The 22,449-nt window shown below is 49.8% G+C and overlaps 1 protein-coding gene across 2 annotated transcripts in view; it reads right to left on the bottom strand.

The window, feature by feature from the left end:
* Positions 1 to 22,449, bottom strand: part of Ndg (Nidogen) — a 61,159-nt gene continuing 38,710 nt past the window's right edge. Inside the window, exons 5-13 of one of the 2 annotated variants that reach the window (XM_075701086.1) lie at positions 21,052 to 21,252; positions 20,524 to 20,742; positions 18,211 to 18,468; positions 15,087 to 15,306; positions 8,617 to 8,930; positions 3,920 to 4,832; positions 1,801 to 2,085; positions 1,622 to 1,737; positions 1 to 968 (exon numbers count right to left, since the gene is read on the bottom strand). In XM_075701086.1, coding sequence (XP_075557201.1) covers positions 847 to 968; positions 1,622 to 1,737; positions 1,801 to 2,085; positions 3,920 to 4,832; positions 8,617 to 8,930; positions 15,087 to 15,306; positions 18,211 to 18,468; positions 20,524 to 20,742; positions 21,052 to 21,252 — 2,648 coding nt within the window. In that variant the 3' untranslated portion in view covers positions 1 to 846. The remainder of the gene's footprint in view (positions 969 to 1,621; positions 1,738 to 1,800; positions 2,086 to 3,919; positions 4,833 to 8,616; positions 8,931 to 15,086; positions 15,307 to 18,210; positions 18,469 to 20,523; positions 20,743 to 21,051; positions 21,253 to 22,449) is intronic. The other variant, XM_075701087.1, reaches the window with a different exon arrangement.

Genomic DNA, 22,449 nt, shown 5'->3' with positions numbered 1-22,449 from the left:
TCGTGGAACACTCCGTTTATTGCGAAAACTCACAAAGTGATGATGATGATAATGACTTGCTCGAAAAAAAATTTGCGTGTTTTGATTGTTTCCAGACGTCTTTCTCATTATACCTTAAATTATGGCTTTAAATTATCTCCTGCGGTGGCGAGTCAGCGGTCGCAACGTGAAAAGGCAAAACAGCCTAAAACAATATCTAAAACGGCATCGAACTTCAAGATAGTGATTTTGCCTAGAAAAAGGCAGCTTTGATGCATCCAGATGGCTAGCAAGCTCTTCGGCATGTCTTCAGAAGTATCGGCAAACGGAGGCGCACATGCATATCCCGAACTTTGGGATATGGGGGAACGCATTGAGCACGGCCGAAGTCAGTGGAGCAACTTTGCAATTAAACTTGTAAGAAAAAGGTGCAGCTAGGGCTCTAAAAGGCGAAGTTGTTGTTCTACGGTGATTAAGATTACCGACACAGCTGCCCACCTGGAGGTTTCTGCTTCAATCGAATTGAGAATACTTCCTCGGACACTGCTCGGCCTCTCGGGCCTTTCGCGTGCGTTGGGCGCCTTCCGAAGCTTACAACTTCTACGCGTAATTGTACACCTGTCTGTACAATGCTGATAAGCCCCTCCCCCCTTCACACTGAGAAAGATAATAATTGACCGAGTCACCGCTTATCTTTACTGTAGCCACATCTGTTAGACCAACAAGAGTTATGCAGCGTACTACAAGCACTTATTTTTTTTTCTTTTTTTTGTATTCACTATACATCGGCCCTGATTTTCGAGCAAGAACATGATGACGGGTTGTTTTCATTTTAAGAGGATCGGTCAGCGTGCATCAAGGACGGCCTCAGGCGCTGACTTCGTTGCAGGCCGTGCCGTTGCCGCCGCAGTGACACGTGCGCCCCCACTGTCCGCTGGGCAGGCACAGGTGGCGGCACCTGCCGTTCAGGTGGCTGCAGGCATTGGTCACTGCGATTGCGCAGAGAGGAGCAGGAGAAGCAAAGCGTCAGCAGTGCTTGCTCATATAGACAGGCCAATCTACAGTGATCTAACTTGTTTACTGTAAAGTACAACTCGCCTCGCTGTATAAACTACGTGAAAGCTGCAAATCGCGTCGCTCATTATTCATTGCAGTCACAAAAACGGAAACATTCTGCGTCATCTCGTTTATTATCGTTGCCAGAGCAGCTTTGTGTCTGATACCTCGAGGCACTTGCGAGGGACGCTACGAGGCACTAACGAGGCATTAACGAGGTACACGCACGGAGGATGAACGTATGCAAAATCAGTGCTCGACATAAAAGCTGCAACCTCTTGCCGCGGGCTCCACAGACATCCGCTGGCTTACTCCTCGTTTGGAAGAACGTCTCGAGGACGCAGGAAACACCCTCGGCCATACGTCAAAAAATCGGGAGTGGGGGCAGAGGTGAGTCCACTCGATCATGTTACGCTTGAGCGAGAGATACCCGAATGCTTGGGTCCGATGCGTTTTTTAACTGCTGGTCACTGCATTTGTCCATGATATGTCTACACATTATGGTTGATTCCTAACAACAATGTTTAGCGATCACCGATTGTAGCGCATGCCAGCCGCCCGTCGCGGCTTGTCTGCGCTCACTCACGCTGGGGGCACTTTTCCGAGACCGCGGTGATGCCGTACAGCTTGCCGTTGCCTCCGAGTGGCAGCTTGAGGGGTTCCGCCGTGCCGCCGTTCCGGTCGACCACGTGGATGAACGGGCTGCAAGCGAAGCGAACCGGTCAGTTGCGGTCGGACATGGTTCAGAGCGCGGACCGTGCTCACATTGTCCAGTCTGTCCAGTAGACCTTTCCCGCAGCCACGGCCAAGCCGAACGGGTACTGGGCTGGCGTGTACACGACGCGCCGGCCGAGGCCGTTCAGGTTGACGCACTCGACGGTGCGCCGTCCGGCGTCCGTCCAGCACAGGTCGTTGTGCTGCAGGTCGAGCGCCAGCATGTTGGGCGTCTCGAGGCCGCCGCCCTCCACCAGCACCAGCCGGCCCGAGCCGTCCATGTGGCATGACTCGATGCGCGGCGAGCGACGGTCCCAGTCGCTCCAGTACAGACGCCTGTGTGCAGAGAGAGAGGTGCCCCGCGGTCCGCGACATCAGCCGGCTCATGACCCTGGATCCCTTGCAGAAACGTGTTTGAACTTCCTGTAGGCTTTCTTACTCTCGTGGCAACATCTTGTATACCAAGTCTAAAGGTTTTCTGCTTACATCCTGTAGCCTTGCCGTAGAGTTGATCCTGCGTGTCAAGTCTGCAGGATCATACAGGATGTATGAAGAAAACCTAAAAACTTGGAGAAACGGGTAAAGTCAACAAAAAAGGCGTCATGAGGGACAAAAAGATTTATGCAGAAAGCCTACAGAAATGTCAGAAATGTTCGGCACGATGGCAGAGATCGACCGCTAATTAGCGTCTCAACCGTCTAAGACGTAAAATTCAGCTGCTTAGACATGTGCCGCTGCCACTTACGTAAGGTCGCTAACACCACGTTAATCCGACCCAAAATTGAATATGCATCTGCCAAAGTAGCTACGGCGATGTCCGCCGTGTTGCCACTTGGGCGACGGTTTCTGAAGAACGAGCTTGGCAAATGGCCGCCACTATACGCGCGAGCTGCGAGACAACGCGCGGGGAAAAGGCATCTCGATTCCCACGAACTACACCAAAGAAGCTTCGCGTCCACCGATTCCCACAATGCAGGGATCCGCGTGTTTTAAAGCGGATAGCTTTCCTTGGCTTTCTCTCCTGTTTTCATGGTCGGAGGTTGGACTTCCGTGCACTGTCGATACAAAGCCGCCGATTCAATGAGTCCGTGCTCGCCTTGCAACCGATAAGTGGTTTAAAAATATTGTGAGACAGTAACAAAAATTGTGCGTGGTTCTGCTATCGCAAACACCAGAGACCAGCGGAGCTGGGGGAAGGCCAGTAAAGTAGTGCCAAACCGCACACTTAGTCTAACTTTTGCTGGGATTCCCAAGCTCCACTGGTCTCTTGTGCTCGCGATAGCAAAGCCACGCATAATTTTTTTCCACTGCGAGAAAGAGCACCGCCGAAGCGAGCGCGCGGGTTTTTATCGGAGAGCAATGACGTCACACCACCTATGCCCTCGCCCTGCCTCGCCGCGCCGCTGCCTCTTCCTCTTTAGGCTCCCTCCACCCTCGCCGCGTCGCTATACCGCGCGATGCACTCTCTCTCAGTTCTCTCTCGCCCCGCTTGGCGAAGCTGCGGACGTCAAGAGAAACCCAGCGAGGTTTTAACAGCTCCACTGTTTAAAAAAAAAAGAGAAAAGAAAGAAAGGAAAACCTTCTTGGTTGCGACACGCGTTCGTCGCCGAACGCCAATTACGACACATTTTTGAGACACACGTACTATCCTCCTGATACCCCCACTACAGATGTGCATGTTAACGGCTCTGTTCACGACAAAACTACGCAACGAAACTACAAACGCTACCTAAATATCTTCACTGCAACAAATGTACGCGTCCTCAAGTTGTTAAAGCGAATAGCTCTCTCAATCCTCATTGCGATATGTGTACGCGTGTGGAAACATACAGTTTTAATAAAGTTATTGTTTTTCTGGAATCTTTTCAGACATAATGCTGCCATACGCGCACGACGTTAGCGCAAATTTGGAACCCCGATCATTTCACTTCCGGTACCTAGAGCGTGCAATCGCTGTAGAAAATAAAAGGAATAAGACAGGATGACAGGCAAGCAGCGTGTTGTTCTGTCGCTCTTGCTTTGTACCGGCTTTGTGTTCTTTACCCACACGCAAGGAAGAAACGCATTGACACAATTTCAGGCGAGTTCATCGGCAAGTGACGGCGCCCTAGGTGATCGAGTGCAGTTTTGCGATCGAACAAAGGAAGAGCAGTGAAGCACGAGCGCTTACCCGAGCGCCGGGTGCACAGCGATGCCCCTGGGGTTGACGAGCCCCGTGTTGACGATCACGTGGTGGTAGGCGCCGTCCAGGGAGGCAACCTCGACCGTGTCGTCGACCGAGTCCGTCCAGAAGAGGTTGCGCGAGGCCCAATCGATGGCTACCCCTTCGGGCGAGCGCAGTCCCGCTCGGAACACCTCGGGTTCCGATCCATTGTAGAAGGCGCGCCTCACGGTGCCTGACGCGGCGTCCGTCCAGTAGATGCGATGCTCGACGCAGTCGGCCGCGATGCCCACCACCGTCTGATGCGGCTCCATCAGGAGTAGCCGTCCCGGGCTACTCTTGCTCGGCTCTAGCGGCATCTGCAGGATGGACATGCCCTGGCCGAACAGCAGGTACTCCTCTCCCGTGGCCCGGGGCGCCGGCGCGCACGTCCGCCCGTCGCCAGTGAATCCCGGCTGGCACTGGCACACGTGGCCCGTCGTGTCGGCGGCCACGCAGTCGGCGTTCCTCGAGCAGAGCGAGGCGTCGTCCAGGCACGACAGCGGCCGCTCTACCGTCGGACGGCACACGTAGCCGTCGCCTTCCGTTCCGGGCACGCAGACGCAGCGCTGCGACTGCGTCGAAGGGTCGAACACGCATCGCGCGTTCGGGCCGCAGTCGCACGGCGGGTCGACCGGCGGCCTGCACGTCCGGCCGTCGCCTCGGTAGCCGTGGGCGCAGACGCATCGGTAGCGCTGCCCGTCGTACGCGCACTGGGCGCTCGCGTCGCACTGGTCGGCCGTCGAGCACTCGTCCAGCGGCTGGCAGCGTCGCCCGTCGCCCTCGAAGCCCTCGAGGCAGCGGCACTCGCGGCGGCCGTCCGCCGTCGCCACGCACGCGCCGCCGACGGGGGCGCAGTCGCCGGACGTCTCGCAGCCGGACTCTGGGTCGACGGGCGAGAGAAGGCGCTCGCTTAGCACTGGTACGAGCAGGGATGCGCGAATATTCGAAATTTCGAATACTAATCGAACAGTCAGTCCCTGTTATTCGCTTCTCATTCGATTCCACAATTTACTACAGTCGACTCTGGTTAATTCGATCTTTCGCTTAATTCGAACACCGGAAAATTCGACCCCCGCAAACGATCCCTCATACTCACAGCGGCTAATAAGACTTGAAAAACAAGAAATTCACCAGACGGCGCTATGCTGCTTTCCTAGGCGCAACGGTGCCAGCGCTAACGTTCCCAAATGCCATTCTGTGCTTAAAGTCGGATATGTTGTCGGGGTTAGAAGTGATCAACCAAAGTTCGATAAGTCGGTTGGGTGTGGGAGCCCACGGTAAAAACCCAAATGAGGCTGTGCAGGGTGACATGGATTGGGCCTGTTTTGAAGTCAGTAAAGCGCAGTGCGAAATTAGTTTCGAAGAGGTACTCTCAAACACGGATGAAAATAAATGGCCGGCTAAAGCGCACAAGTGCGTGTACCTCAAAAGCGAGAACACAGAATGGAGCAATAAGAGGTCAAGAAAGTTGGCAACCAAGTGCAGGATAATTGGAAGTGTAAATATAAAACCAGGAATCATCAAAAAGAAAGTGAGAGAAATAAAGACAGTAAATCGGCTGCAAATAATGGAAACGAAAAAGACCGTGGACTGAAAAGACCGAAAAGACCAAGAATGGGAATAATGAAATTAGAAGGGAAAATCTGCACGATAACACAAAGGGCGAGGCTCGAGCTGGTTGTCTAAAGTCAAAAACATACCGGAGCAAACATTAGCAACAAGATGAGCCATATGTCTGCTGCAGCAAAAGTCCGGAGACCACTCAGCACATCCCAACGGAATGCGAAGGGATTCACCCGGTGAGACCGGTACGTACACGTTCCAGAAGCGCTCGGATCTAAAGGGGACGTAAGCATCAACCGCGGTCAGCAGTCGAGATAAGCAAGATACATTTAAAGTATTGGTGGAAGAAAAGCAGGGAAGAGACTGATACGACCGAATCCGTTACAGACATAGATACCGGTACAAGATAGGTGTAGAAGTTTTGAGTATGCGAAAAAAGGTTAAGGAGATGCATACAAAAATTCTTGAATGAAAAGGATGTATAGCATACCTGCTTAACTCAAGCAGGCTAGGCGACTACTTGTCACCGCCCCATTTAAAAGAGTATGCCAATAAATCATCATCGTCATCAGGCGCGAAGCTGTTTCATTTTTTACTTTACTTTTATTTTTAGAACCTTGTTTTTCAGTCCAACGCTGAGGCAGACGGCATTCGTTGGCGCATGCCAGCTAAGTCACGCTTCAACAGTAAGAAACATAAATACATTGCAGAGTACCTTGAGCAATAACAAATACTTGAATTTGTTCATTTTGCGGGTGTTTGGCATTTCGACCTTTCGTATAATTCAACGAAATCTTGCGGTCCAAGGGTGGAATTAACGGGAGTAGACTGCATTCGAAATTTATCGAATATTAGTTTCTATTATTTAAGGGACGCCATACTTAATTACGAAATTCATGCTTCTTGTTTAGTCTTTCAATCCCTGTACTCCCTCACACCGATACAGGCCAACCTGCCCATATTTTCCCTCTCATATTCCCCTCTTTTATGCTGTTGGAATCGAAACAAACGTTCCATCTCTGATTTCGTGTTAGCATATATACTGACAGAAAACAGCGTGTCATAATAAATTATTGTTCCTTTGAAAGTCTGAATAGTATTTTTTGCAGTTGTCATTGTTGTTAAAGTAACACAGGAATAGCAACAATTTGAGATCGGCTAAGTGGCTCACGCTGGAGGAAATTAAAGCAGTGCAATGGTACGACTTAACAGACACTGAAAACATGTATAGCAGCACTAGCGTTGCCTGTCACTTTTTTATAGCAAAAGAGCACCATATGGGGGAATATAATATACGAATACACACGGGTTCACATACTGAATCTCTATACATTCATATAATCGTATAGCACTCGTCCTATATGCTTCAGGCGGTAACATACGACTTACCCTCATATGATGTGATATGAATGATATGGGGATCGTATGGGACATACCTCATTCGATATATGCGAAGGGGTTCTTATATGGGACTCCTATACATTCGTACGAGATTATTGGATATTGCGCTTATCGTTTTTTTTTGTCGAATCTATTTCTATACTTCTAAGCACTCATTCTTTTAACGCAGCAAGACAATTAATCTTTGCTCACAAGTGTAACCATTGCAAAATGTTGCATTTATGAGAAAACATTTTTGCCGAAAATGATAAATTTCCGAAGTCGTTCACAAAGCTGTTCGAAGGCAGAAGGATGAAATTTAGGCAAATATATGTACAGACGACTTCCGTTAATTCGACCCTGACGGGACCGTCGAAATTGATAGTATCACCCGGCGGGTCGAATTAAACAAGATGCCGAGAAAACACCACAACACACTGGCGATTCATTTGGCAGTATTTGCCAGACTCTAACACGCCCCCGAGACAAACGCGCGCCCGCTTTCTGTGTGCCAAAGGCAGAAAACAAACGTAGAAATCGCATAAAAGCTGCTAAACAAAGTGCAAACAACGCGCACCTCGATTTTTTAGTGAGAAACATGGGCAAGTATTACGTTTTCTAAGGTCAGCTTCGCCGCATTCTGAATGTGCTTTGCGGCAAAGCACACAAACGCAGTTTTGGTTTCCTATTTGAGTGCTCCGTGCAGCCAATTTCCGGCCCAATTTTCTTGAGAGAAAAAAAAAAAAAAAGGCGCGCGTTGGAATCGGCTAAATACCGTAATCTGACATTATTAGCTACCGTTATTACTTGAAAATCTACCTAAGGCAGGGCGAAAATCGACGGATTTCACTTTCTGCTAAGCTCCGTCGAGACAGACGCTGACACTAAAGGGCTTGCTATGAAGGTCATAGTAGGGGGCAGGAGTGTGCATGCTGACTGGTCAACTTTAATTTATTTGGCGACGGTCAATTTTAGGATCGAAATAACGAAAGTTTGGGCCCATAGAAATGTAGGGGCGCCAGAGGCGACCTTGATTCGGGATGAGTTAACCGAAAATTCTAATTTACCGGAGTCAAATTAAAGGAAGTCTACGGGACCATATGTTTCATTCCCATGCTGGCTGAACCGCCATACTTGCGGCTCCCGTAGACACTAGCGCCAGAGTTCCCTCTAGTGATTTCTTTTAAATTTACAAATACTGCTGCCTCAGATCTGAGACATAGCAGGAGTGAGTAAATACATTAGTACAACACACAATCAGCATGTCACATGTAAAGAAACTGCCTTTACAAGACTATCATGCGGCAAGCCTCGGAGATATCTCGGAGGTCATGTTTACGGGGAAAGAGACAACGCGTCACTCTTGTAATGGCATCGAATGTAGCGCATGCAAGAACAAGGACACGAAACGAAACACAAGCGCAAGCGCTAAACACAAGCGATAACTTACAACAACAAAAAATTTTATACCCGAACAAGACCACGTGCACAGCGATTTTAGTTCCCCTATCGTATGCAACAAGGAAGCACGAAAATAATTTTAAAAAAAACAAGAATATGAGCGTATGTGTGTTTAGCAGATGCAGCCACCTCGAAAAGAATGCGCAAATAATCCAGCCCTCAAGCGGACAGTGACAAGGAAGGCCGACGGATGCATTGGTCTTCACTCCACGTCGTTCCACGAGGTCCAAAACCTCGGCCCGTCCACGTTGACGCCTCACCTCGGCCGTGCACGCACTGGTAGCCGTCGCCGCGGTAGCCCGGCATGCAGCGGCACTGGTGCTGCCCCGCGGAGGCGTTGTAGACGCACTGGGCGTGCGGGTGGCAGTCGGCCACCACGTTGCAGCCGGGCCTCTGGGCCCCGCCGTGCGGGTAGCACACGTAGCCGTCGCCCGAGAAGCCCGGGTTGCAGGCGCAGTAGTACGAGTCCATCTGCATGTCGTACGTGCACTGGGCGTCCGAGTGGCAGTCGTTGGCCTCGAGGCACGACTCCTGGGCGCAGAAGCTGCCGTCGCCTCGCCAGCCCGTGCGGCACCTGCGAGCACCAGGACCACCAATTGGGGACACCCCGCGCGCGCACACACACAGACGAGTGCCACTACTACCAACTGCTTTACGTTGACGCGTTCCTTGTGTTCGCGTGCTTTTCCTCTGCTGCAATCTGCTTGTGTTTCTCGCATTCTTATTTTGTAATGTCGTTTTCTGACGTGGACAACTCGAACCTTATTTTGCTGCTTGAGTCTAAGCAATATGCCCATCTGTGTACTAGCCCGGTTTCTGCTGTCTGTAGCTCGGCCCTATGGGGCTTTAGTAGGCACGAACCATGTATATGCAGAAACGATGCTGAATTAATTTATTATTATTATTATTATTATTATTATTATTATTATTATTATTATTATTATTATTATTATTATTATTATTATTATTATTATTATTATTATTATTATTATTATAGAGTAGTATTATTTATGTTGTTCGCTCGTAGTCTTGCGATTCTGCGCATGTCTTTGAGGTACTGTGCGCAATATATGAGTCTTTTGAAAACATAACGGAAAAAGTCGCAGTTTCGCCCAAAAGGCAAGTCACCGATTGCGATAGCAAGGCATCAGACAGGAGGTAACGCGTTCGTAGTTTTGTCGGCCGACACGAACTGCACAGTACACATTCGCTTACTAATTCATTAAGAGCATGCCGTCACGCGCGCGCAGGCAAACATGAGCAGCGCATTCCGAGGGGAGCGAGCGCTTCTGCGGCGACGCGTCTTCGAGAAACTTGAGATTACGCGACCTCTGCAGAGCTAGCCGCGCGGAAAGACAGCGAGCGTGCAACCGCCAACCGTCTCGGCTCGTCTGCAGCCTTCGCACCCGGCGGTAGTGCTGGGCAGTATCGAAGATGCATGTATCTTAGATACCGGCTCAGATACTCTTTGGGTATCTTGTATCTGCATCGTGATACGTCTGGCAACACGTGTATCAGTATCTGTATTCCCGATACACGAAATAATGTATCGTGTATCTTAAGATACAAGACAGTGCTATCGCAACATCATCGCGCGGAACTACAAACGTTGGCTGAATTCCGCTTCTCAAGTCGAAACTGCTGCCACTATATAAGCCACCTGAATAAAACTAAAGGAAGCGACATTCCTTTATCTTTCCGCCAGAGCCCTCCAACGAGGGCAGGCGATGAGGTCTGCGCGTTCCTACTGGTGTAGCAGAGTCACGTGGTGGCGCTCACGCCGTCTCGACAAAACAAACGCGTGAATATCTGCGCGCAGCCGACCGTTTGTTTTCTTGACTTTTTTATTTTTAGTTGCGTCGCCGCCATGACATTTGCTCGCAGCCGCCGTGCTGTGCTGCGTACGCCAATGCGTGCGGCGTCTTTTGCGCAAATTCTGATGCCTCTATATATGTCGTTATCGAAGTTTCTCTTGCGCAGTGCTTTGTTACGAAGCCTGAAGAATGCAAGAATGGGGTTGCCTTGCGTCTAGTGGCATTCACACATTATTTAGGTATGAAAATATTACACTTTGAACAAGAAAAAGCTTTTGAGATACTAACAGATATTTTATTCAAATGAAACAATGTTGATCGGAGTTAAAGGGCCCCTGAAACGGTTCGGACAAATTTTGTAGACGCGTAGGGCACAGCTTAAGTAGAACATTCGCACCACAATTTAAGTGAAGCGTTACGTATTAATGGAGCTACAAGCGATTAGAAGTTACCCTCCTCCCCGTCCACGCTTTTCCTCCTCAACTCGTTCGCCGAGCGAGCGGGGCTACGCACCGCCTTCACTGGTCCTGCGTCACGATGCGACGTCACATCGTCCACTTCCGGTTGTTTTGGAGCCCGCCCCCGCCCGCGCAAGACCTCTCCGCTAGCCGCTTGGCTGTCGACCCCAAGCGAGAGCTATCGAAGCAGCGTGCGTTGCGAGCATTCTGTCGTAGCGCCGAACGTGTCTGGTATTCCGTTAACCATAGGCAAGCTGGTCATTTCGGCAAATCAATGGAGGCATAAACTCAAGCTGATGAAGGAACTTTGGCGTAGACGTACGTGAGCGGCGTGATCGGTCTACACGGTCCAGACACTTGTTGGCGCAGCGCTTAACCAGCCAAAGAAAGCGCTAATATATTGCTCTAACCAAGTGTAAAACATTTTAAACATTTATAAAAACAACGTGTCGATGATTACATTCCTGCGAAAAATACGCACCAGCAGCAAAGAAGAATACGCTTCGTTGCTGCTACTGTGTATGGTTGCGCTCTATGCCACCAGGTGGCTGCACCGTGCAGACCATTCACATTTGCCCTTCTGCTCATCTCGGCTCATCCCGTTACGGCACAGTCAAGCGGCCAGACCCTGTCCCCTTTAGCTTACGTTTGCCCTAATACGGGACTCGCGAAACGCTGTTGCGTTAGTAATCTGCCGGTGTAAAGTGACGGCCACAAACGCGCAAATCCTGGCGCCGATCGAATAGCGGTAGTCCGATGCGCAGCAGCCAGTTCGCTCGTACGCTGCCTTGCAGAGGGACACGATGTCGCAGCTTGACATATTGCCAGTCGCTACGTTTGCAGTCCACAAGGCAACAAAGTCGAATCATAGTGCTCGCGAAAAGACTGAGACCAACTGTGACCGCGGAGCTCTCGTCAAAATGGAGTACGTTGTAACACAAGCAGACGACACTTGCTGTGTGCCGGAAGTGCTTAAGTGTACTGAAAAATTGTTCTTGTGCATTCTCTTTATGCTACTTTCTTTTCATAAAAACAAATTAACTAACATTCCAACTATTACGAAGATCATTTGTTTACCATAAAGTTGGAAAAATTATCGATCACGCGCCCTGGTCAGCCAATCGGATAGCTCGCCCCACTGACGTCGTATGGGTGATTTCGGTCATATGGGTAGGGGCGGCTTAAAATTCCGCCGAGCAGTGCGCTGCGATCGGCAGCGATGTGCATTTTTAAAACCTTATAATAAATTACACGTTTTACGCAGAGCACTTAGATGTGTCAATTAATGATCAGAAGGACCTACTCTAACGACTCAGTACGTTTGTAGAAAATCGTCAAAAGCGTTTCAGGGTCCCTTTAATAAATTTCCAAGCAACCATTTTTGTGCATACGTGTTTGCTGCTACGTTATATAGATCTATAATAAGAAATTTGCGAATTTACCGAAGTATCTTAATTTACAAACATACAGTATCGTGTCGGATACAGTAATTACGGTAGTATCTTGTATCTGTACCTCGAGTACTTGTTGCCCAAGTATCTTGTACCGTGTCATGATACATTTGCAAGGTATGTTTGCCCAGCCCTGCCAGGCGGAGACAGGGCGCGGGCGGTGTACGCACGACTGTCACGGCCGGCCAAGAGGAGGAGGAGGAGGAGTCGCACGCTCAAAAGCCCCTTAAACTTCGTAAAGTACTGCCACGCTTTGAAGAATGCCGCCTCCTCCTCGAGCGGTCTGGCCGAAGCCGACGCCGCGTCGCTATTGGCCTAATGGCGTCACGTGGCCCCTTGCGCCGGCTTCGTTTGTTTACAGTCACGCTTCAGTGCCATTTTTGCTCGAGAAGTGGCGCTTGTTGGCGCCATTCCTATTCTGTGTTGTTTGGATTTTGTGAACGCCTTGAAGGATGCTTTGTGGCAAGTGCGACGTCGCTTCACGTCATTTTCTGTGACCATGACCTGCTGCGCGTTCGGATGCCAATATAGTTTTAGCAAAGGCAAGAATCTGTTCGCGATACCGTCCGGTAAGCGCGACGGGTTAAGAAGAAAGACATGGCTTCACCGAATCGGGAGGGAGAACTTCCGACCAACTTCCTCCGCGCGACTATGCGAGGTAAGTTGTGAGTCTGTGAGGTAAGATGTGCCAGGCTTGCGTATTGTGCTGCGGGCAATAACGTAGCAGATATTGCACAGTTCACTGTGCATGTTGTCATTTTTACGCACGCTTTAACACGATTTTTACGCAACGTCTGCTTTGTTTATATACGCACTACGTGGTCGTGTTAGTCGTATTTGGTGCGCATAATCGTTTTGTACGCCAACCGGCTTGAGTTCGCGGGCACGCGAGGTTGCGTGCGATAACATGATTACGAAATTTTTAAGATTCAGCGCAGTCCTTTTGACAAAATTTCAGTCTCGATCATGAAAGTGCCTCAGGAGAGCAACTCTCTGCCTTTTGTGGTTACTTACTAGCCTTCTTTAGATAGACTAGCTTTGTTTGCGACATTTGTTCGTGTTCCTCGTTGGCGGTCGCCCGGTGGATTTGCGATACAGAGGCACCGATGAAAAGCGTGCGTGCTCTCCCGAAACCGTGTTACGCGGTGCGTTCGTCGCCGAGCGACAGCATCATAGGTAATTGAGACGTACGTGCTAATTCGCGTGAGCTTTAAAGTGTGCGAAGCTGAAGATGCGGCGGTGGAGCACTCGCATAGAAAACGTGCGGTCGCCCGCCCGTTCCTTGGCTGGTTTAGTCGTCGTTCGTGCTTAGTCGTTTGCTCGTTCGTTCGCACGCTCGTTTAGTCGTTCGTTTAGTTGTTTGCTCGTATAGTCGTTCGCTTGCTCGTGCATTCCCCTATCAGTTTCTACAGTTACTATGCCTAATTGAGACGCGCCTGCTGTAGGACTCTTAGGCTGGTGCGTTTATTTACGCAATGAGACAATAAGTGGTGCACACGGACTTGTGACTGCAAAGGCAAATCTGTAATGCATCTATGCTGAAAATAAACTGTTAAGTTGCAACTCGAATGCCGTTTCATATCATTTTGACCTATAGATAAAACGTCATTTCACTTGCCGCAATTTCGGCCGCGTCATGGCGGGGGGATTCCTTGCGCGATCATGACTTCACTAACAAAGCCATGTCTCGCAAATGTTACTTCGGAGGGAGTGCAACCGTCCTCAATGCATGCACTTCAATGCAACTCGATTCGCGACAAGTACGTCACTTAGTAAACGGACGAACCGACGCACGATGAAGTGTTATTCGTGATAAGTCATTAACCTGAAAAAAATTACTGAAGCCCATAGTGGTCTTGTTTGAGATTGAGTAAAGCATTGTTATCGCGCTCCCGCGCTTCGCGCACGAATGCTAAAAACTGATTTTACTATCTTGTGTACACAGAGTCCCGTCTCGATGATCGGCCGTGGTATTTCTGTCGACGTTGAGACACGAGAAGCATAATAGCACCAGCGCCCACCTCTGAGCCTTTGCGCGCGCTTAGATTGGCAAGATCGCACGTTGGCGGCACTGTAGCTTGTAATACACTTTCGAACCTTCAGAGCAGTGATCTCCGTCAGCCTTTGTACGTCATAGCTGATACGCGCCGCGAATTCACACGGTAAGGGCGGCGCGGATTCTTTAGGCTGAGGGCTTGCTGGAAGTCAAAATGTTGTCATTTGATCGTAAACGTGTTATTTGCAACAATTCGCAACAAGATCTTGCGACACGCCCTTGACAAATGTTGCGTACCTAATTGTAGGGCACGCGATACATTCGCAGTCGTCAACGCACAGCGTTAACACTCCTTCAGATACTTTTTTAAGAAATAGTTATCAAAAAATGAAACAGAAGCTGCCGTTACTGAATTTGTATAACCATCCGACTAGAAATTCTATGCTGTACACGAAGTTACGCGGAGCTGGAAAGCCAACGTGAACGCCTCAAGAGCACTGCCTTGTTATGCGTGCATTCATTCTGCGAAAGGTCGTCTGCTGCGCTCGAGCATCGTAGGCGGCGCCACGGTCGAGGAGGGAGCGTGAAAGAGAGAAACGAGGAGGAGTGAAGGCGGAGGAGGAGAGTGTCACTACTTTACGAAGTTAAAGGGGTTTCAGCACGCTCACCTGCTCCCTTCCCCTAGCGCTCGCTTGATCATAGTACCGCGTCTGTCGTCTATCCTTCTCAGTGTTTAAGTGCGTCAATTTGTGCTCCTCAAAAAAGCTAAATACTCAATAGGACGGTTTGGTGGGCTAGTTGGTATGGCATTATGTATACAGCGTACAGCGCAAACGGATCACACGAGGCGACAGAAGGACCGCGTCGGTGCCGCGTTCCCGTCCTTCTGTCGCCTTTTTTTGCGTTCCGTTCACGCTACAATGTGCATAACAAGTACTCCCGAGAGTTATACACTCCGGGGGCGAGGCAAGACACAGCGCCGAGGCGAGAGGTATGTATGCACACACGCACTTGCATCCGTACGTCCTGGTCGGGGCGTCGTACTGGCACTGCGCGTGCTCGTCGCACATGAGCGGCCTCTGTCGGCAGTCGGTGGCGGCTGGCACGCACGTGCTGCCGTCTCCCGTGTAGCCGACCGGGCAGCGGCACTGCGGAGGGTGGCGGGGGCTCGGCTGCACGCACTCGGCCGCCGGGTCGCAGCGCAGGGAGGCGCACGTCGGCGCCTCCAGCCCTGCGGGGTGGCCGACAGCTCGGTGTCAAGCGACTTGCGCGCATTGCAGGGGAAACAGAAAGGCAACCCGTTAGAATGAAAGATTCATTCAGTTATTTATTCGTGTACGCGAAGGCGCTACACCTTGGGCAAAAGTAAGGACTGTGCCGGAACTGTTAGAGGCGTATCACGTTCAAATCAGTTGTCACGCCCGTGTTAACCGAACCTCTGTTTCCTTATAGAATGCGGAAATGAAATTGCTAAGCTCTTGGCGCAGAATCTGTAGATGATTATCCTCTTGCTCTATGAAAGCTATCCTGCTTTATCCTCTGTTTAACAAGCTTTAATTTGCCTATTGAACAATTCTAAGTGTAGCGCACCTGTCTTCTTATGTCATCTAGCGTTACAGATGGGAGTGGTGTCAAAAGATCAAACGTACACAGTTACATGATGAAGTAGTTATAGCCAGTGTGTCGGAGCGTTTAGAGCGTTTAAAGCTGTGTCGTATCGCTACAACTTGCCTTGTCAGTAAGGTAACTGGTTATATTGATTACTGAGAAAAATAATTACATTACACTGAACGTTACCGCAGGCAATATTAATCGATAATTATAAAATTACAAGAAAATCGTAGTGTCGCCCGAAAGGAGAAGCATTAACAGTAATAGCAAAGTATTAGACATTTACACAAAGTACGTGGTGGTCATTTTTGTTTTCCAGAATTAAAAAAAAAAATTTCCTGTGGCACGTAGCGTAATTCTTGTCCTGGAGCTGGATTATTCTGAGAGGCAGGCGTTATTCTCAGGAGAAATCGAAACAAATTCATTAACTTCTTAATTACTGTACGGTATATATCGCAATTTACGAATCACAGTCGGTGAGTTTGGAAGACGTCACTTGAAATGAATCTCCAGGATGACAGCAGTTTCGAGATATTATTTCCCAAAGTGTGGGACGAAATACATGAGTGTTCCAGTTACTTTTGTGCTTCAATGCATAAAAGAGCGTTTTGTTAAAAAAAATGTGGAACAGTGAAGCTTTATGGCGAGTTCGGTGGCGCATATCTCCGAAATGGTGTCATTGTGGAAGTTAATTCCAAGTGGATACGCCTTGCAGACCCACCGGCTACAATTCCTAAATTGCAGTATGTGCAATTCGTATATTGTAACATGTAGATTGCAATATCTTAATAATTAGAAATATAATTAGTTATTTTAATTAGTTGAATACGCACTTCGATTTCTCGTGCAAGTAATGTGCGCCTTTGGATTATGTTATCTGCAACAGGGGATTTTCAAAAATTCTGGAAAAATAAAAAGAATGGTCACCCCCTATATAGGCTTTGTATTCCATATAGATTACAGTAAACATTCGCTTACTAACAAAGCAAGCACGATGAACTTAGACAAGCGCGAACTTTTCTCACTCGATGACCACGAGCACTCGCTGTCACAGCGCTGGCGCGATGGGGAACGCCGGCTGCAGAGCGGAGCGCCCGTGGTCGTCGTAAAGCGGACAAAACGTTTCGTGCAGTCGCTCGCTTTAGCGCTTCAACGGCTACGCGACCGCCAACACTACACGCGCGGGAAGACAGCGCGCAACGCAGCCACCAGCAGGCGTTCTCGGCTCGCCCTTGCATGATCGCCCGTCGGTAGGGTGCCCGCGCAGCAGATGAACTTCAGCGTACGACGATGGGAAAGGGCATCATTTCTGCTTCCCTGAAGGGAGCACGGCTCGGCGCCCTATACATTAGTCGGGAACCAGCTCGCAATTAGGGGGACATTAAAGTGAAAAAATGATTTCTGTTGCATCAGTAAATTACCTTTCTACAACACCAAAAACACCACTCTTACAACGATAAGACGTTTGGTAAGCCAGAAAAAGCGCAAGAATGAAATACGGGTGGCGACGCCTACTTGAGTTCCCGCACCTGGTGGTTGTGACGTCTTGGATTTTAATGGCATCTTCTAGGGCCTACTGATAATATATAGCGGTACAGATTGACTACATTGTGTTCTAAAGGAACCAAATATTAAACATGGTAAGTTTCGGGAACCTTTACTCAGCCAACGCGGCCCGAATGCGAAAACATACTTTGGAATCCCTGACGTCACGCTGACGTACCGCCGCTGGGGTATCGGCGCGAAATTCGAATACTGATACTTGGACCTTCATTTCCTCATCTAATAATCAAACAGTCTTTTGGAATGACTGCCTGCAGGGTTCTCAAACAATGCTTCATTAGTCTAAACTGATTTATTGTTTCGCTTTAGTGTCCCTTTAAGGAACGCGCTCTCTCCTCCTCTAGCCCGACCTTGTGGCAGAGCGGTCTCGATCACATGATCTCGAACATTGAGCGCGCGGGAAACGGGGCGCATCGAGCAACCATTATTCGCATTCGTAGTACATCACGTGACCACCAACATGCAGCGCGTGGGACGCTCAACGGGTCGCTCGTATTCTGCTCGCACTTGGAGCTTGGGCTTTATTCGGAACAGCACGGGGATGCCGACGGCGGCAACGTGCCTCCAGTGCACGCGCAGTTGATATCGCAATAAATATGAAATTGATTGCAAGTAATTCAGTACACGCAATTTGCCATGTACATGTCTAGGTAACCCGCAGTGGTCACTTAGTTGTGGCATCGCACTGCTAAGCCCGAGGTCGCGGGCTTGATTTCCGGCCACGGCGGCCGCATTTCGATGCGGAGGGGGAGTTCGTGCGAGATTCAAAAGCGCTCGTGAGTACCGTGCATCGGGTGTACGGTAAAGAATCGCGTAGCTGGTCAAAATTAATCTCGAGTCACCCATCCACGGCGTGCCTCATAATCGGATCACGGTTTGAGCACGTAAAAACCGCACAGCTTAATCTTAGCAAGTCTCGTTGAGGTCGGCATGCCACGAATATACACGGGCGGCCACTAACGCTGGCAGCTGACGCCGTCGCCCGTGTAACCCGGCCGGCACCGGCAGGCGAAGCCCCCGTCCGTGTTGGCGCAATCAGCGTGCACGTGGCAGTTGTGGCGGCCGCTCTGGCACTCGTCCACGTCCACGCAGGCGGCCGACGCCCGCTGCGGCAGCGTGAGCGTCTCGTAGCCGACGTCGCACTGGCACCGCTTCTCGGCGCCGTCCGGCACGCAGCGGCTGTGCTCGCCGCACTCGACGCCCTGGCACGGGTCGCTACCTGCACCACAGGCGAGGGCGACGCGAGCCGCTTGAAGGACGCGAACTCTCGCGCACACCGTCGGAAGGCTTCGGTCATGCACGGGAAGTTGTCATTCACCGTCTATAGGAAGCATTCCCCCGCAGGCATCTCTTTTTTTTTTCTTCAAATTGTTACGTTACGAGAGGTGGCAGGAGAGGTCAAATGCATGCGGCGCCGCCATGCTGCCAGGATAGAGCTTCGTATAGACACTCTCTCCCTTTGCCTCGTCCGCAAGCTATACGTTCCTTCCCCGAACTTCTTCCACACCGGAGTCGCGTCTCCTTTGCGTCACGGGCTTCGTCACTTTTTTAATGCGAACCATTGTTCTCCGAGCGAAGTCACGTTACTCCCTTTAGGGAGCCTATGTAATAACCTCGCTGTTTTAATAATAATAATAATAATAATAATAATAATAATAATAATAATAATAATAATAATAATAATAATAATAATAATAATAATGAGCTTTATTTCCATCAAAGCGATGGATGGGCCGTGGGTAAAAGATGCTGAACAGCTTGACTAGAGCCCACGGTCCCAAGGCAATACAGGAGCATACACGAAACATACAGGAATCTAACAAAAAACAACGCAAAATTGATTCGATTTAATGCATTACAAGGAAATCGATGTTAAAAATTGTTCAAGGACATAACATATCACGTGGCGCCGTTCGCGAACTGCAGTATACGACCTAGATCAATTCCACATTTATTCAGATTATTAAGAAGTTCAGGCAAAATGTACGATAGTGTACCCACATAATACTTAGCGCGGGGAGTGACCGCCTTCCAGTATTCAGACTGACGTATATAGTATAGGATGTGGGCTTTATTTCCAGCTTGGCTATAGGTTGCGAAAAAAATTTTCGATTTTCTTTTAATTCGCGCTTAAACGCAACAATTCTGTTTGCTGGGCCGATCAGGGTGACAGTGCGCACCGGGGTCACTGTGTCTCAAGTTTGCTTTCAATTCTATACATCGCCATTTCAAACACTCTGTCTTACGTAGTATATACCTGTAAACATTACAGCATACAATCTGTATACATAACTCGTTCGCTACACGACAGTTACATTATTCGTACAACCGTTCTCTACCAATCGTGAATGCTTCGCGTTACTTAGACATCAACTACAGTTGAGTGCGCCAATTTCTTTTCGATCTGCGGTGCTTTTCAAGGAGTAACTATTTCACGTATTACAACACCTTGTAGATGCGTATTTACGTCAAATCACGTATTATATGGGCGCATTCGCGCGTTCAGTATGCGACGCGCTACATTTTTGTCGCGAGTGCGCGAGCGATGCGCTGTGGTAGCGATTCGCAGGCATATACTCCGATCGTTAGGTGGCAAAAAATGTACAGATCTATAGTACGCGTTCCATGTATTGATTACGACACGTGTTCCGACATAGAAGTATGAGTGCACGCGTACATTGCTTATGTTTTTTCGGTGAGCGCTTTTCACTGGCTAACCGCTGTCACAATGTTATCGGCCGACGCATAGCACGCTTTCATCGGAACTTTCTCGAATGCCGTCGTTGGATCTATCTATCTGTCTATGTTGTCGCCGCACTTCGTGCAATCATGCGCGACGCGAATAGTGTTGTATACATTCTAGAATGCACGCGAGCCCCAGCGATCACGCTGGAGTCTATATGCCAAGCAGTGTAGCCAACGCGTCCCACCCACGGATCGAATTTTCGAGGACCGCCGGCTGTGCTCGCCGCTATCGTTTTGCTTTGAGTGTATAACTTGATCTTATGGGCACAACAAGTTAGCCCAATAAAGAGTTACTTTCGTGAGTCACAGTTTTTTGCCACTGTCTAGCTCTTCATCGTCATTGAGCCAACGAGTCATGGAGCCATCGTGACAATATGTGACGCACTATTGGTCGCTAATGTGAGCAAAGAGAACGACGCGGAACAAATGTTAAAATGCAAAAAAAAAAACTACAGTTCCTCAGTACGCGTTGTTAACAGGCTAACGAGTTGTAGCCGCACATATATCATCTGGGCGGCGTCGCACTCACCGTCGACAGCGGTGACCTTGGTGGTCTGCGCGTAGCGGACGATGCCGTCCTTGTCGGCGAAGTCAATGAAGTTGCGCGAGACGTGCACGCGTTGCTGCGGCGCCCCCGGAGGCATGTGCGGACACTGGACGAACGACACGATCGTGTCCACCGTGTACTCGACGGGCAGAGAGCTGCCCTCCAGCTGGAACGAGTGCGACAGGTGCGACTGGACCTGGCCTGAAAGAAGAGGCGGCGCGCAACTCAAACAGGCAGCCGCGATATTACTGTGTACTACTAGTGCTACACTACTATTGCTACTGCTAACTACTACTGCTGTTGCTGCTACTACTACTACGTACTACTGCGAAAGGGAAAAAGTGTCATCCACCGTAGTGTAGCACGAAGCTACGAAGGAAAACCGCGCTGGTTTCCCTCGTAGCTTCGTGTATACACTCGGGTGGATGACAATCTTTCCCTTTCGTGATATTTCCTCCACCTTGCGGGATTCCGCATGATTTGCCATACCGCCAAGATACCGCTGCGTACCCGGACTGAGGAGGTTGTAGTCCTGCGTGAAGTCCTCGACGGTGACGCCCCTGCCTTGGGTCACCGAGGGCAGACTTCCGCGCACCTCGATGTGCACCTTCATCATGTTGAACACGTCGAAGCCCTGGAACTGGCCGCGGATGGTCACGTGGTGGCCCGTCTGCTTGAAGCGCACCTCCGAGGTCAGGTTGCACTCGCCGCCTGCGAGGAAGGATTGTCTCAGGAGAGGAGAGAGGCAGGGGGTCGAACCCTAAACTATTCGCTTTTCGTGCCGGTTCAACTCCGCGGAGCGAGAAAACGCCGGTTTTTTAAAGCGACACTCTCTTTGTAAACATTCCCGGACTAAGCTGACCATGGCTGCCGCTGTCTTGTCCAGCTCCCTACCGCAAATAAAATAATTACGTCTTCGCTGATGGGATCGAACCTCGGCCTCCCAGCACGCGATGCTCCAATAACCACGCGTATTTCTTTCGCGCCATCGCCACGTCTCGTAGCATTTACGTGCGAGGGCACGTGCTCTCGCGCGACAGCCTTTGTGCCCTACCAGTTGTGGGGATGCCCGACTCTCGCGCGTCCCCTGATGTTTTTCCCGCATAGCGCGTCTCCTGTAATCCGGCTTCGCGGCGTGGCCTGGCGCCCGCGACGGTCGGAGTGGTTGAGGCGCAGTACGAGAGATGGCGCGAGTGTTGCGCTGCTAACGCCGCCGACAGGCGGGCCTACTTGGGCGCCGGAAGACAAGGCGCTTTCTCTTTTTTTGTTCGGGACAGCGAGCAGCACGGACGTGCCGTGCCGCGCGTGCGCCGACCCATGCTTCTGCGAGACCGTCTCGCGTGACCGCCTTGGAACGCGCCACCGTTCGCGTGACAGTACGCGCGAACGACCAGGCGTTGGGATCCAGCATGGGGCGAACATATTCGCTCGCTATCCGGTCGCGGTGAGTTGGACTTCTAGATTTGTCGCGCGCCCATCGGCATGTTCTGTGGATAGCAACTCGGCTAGCTGGCATTGATCTATGAAAGGTGCAATAAATGCCCTTGTGATTGTTTGCACTATTGTGTTGTCGTTCCTTTGTCCCAAGAGCACGGAGGAGAACCCCACACAGTATAACAATAACCGCTGGTGTTACTGAGTTGATAAGCGACCTCCAGACATCGACTTCTTCCGGCACTGGATGACATAAACTCGAAACATATTAAAATGTACAGTAGTACCCTATAGCACAATCCTTTCTCGCTTGTTTCAGCAGTCCCTATATCAAGAGGGGAAGTACCGTATGCTAGAAGGTCGGTAAATGTATACTTATACTTTTGTGATATTGCTTTTATAATCATTCCTTTGTAATACAAATATTGAATTATCTGTGTACTCCTAAGTCCTGTGATAAAAGCGCTGTTAGCA

Source organism: Dermacentor variabilis, chromosome 8 (genome assembly GCF_050947875.1).
Source record: "Dermacentor variabilis isolate Ectoservices chromosome 8, ASM5094787v1, whole genome shotgun sequence".
NCBI lineage: Eukaryota > Metazoa > Arthropoda > Arachnida > Ixodida > Ixodidae > Dermacentor > Dermacentor variabilis.
Note: the sequence above shows the minus strand (reverse complement) of the source record. Positions and strands in the feature narration are given on the sequence as shown.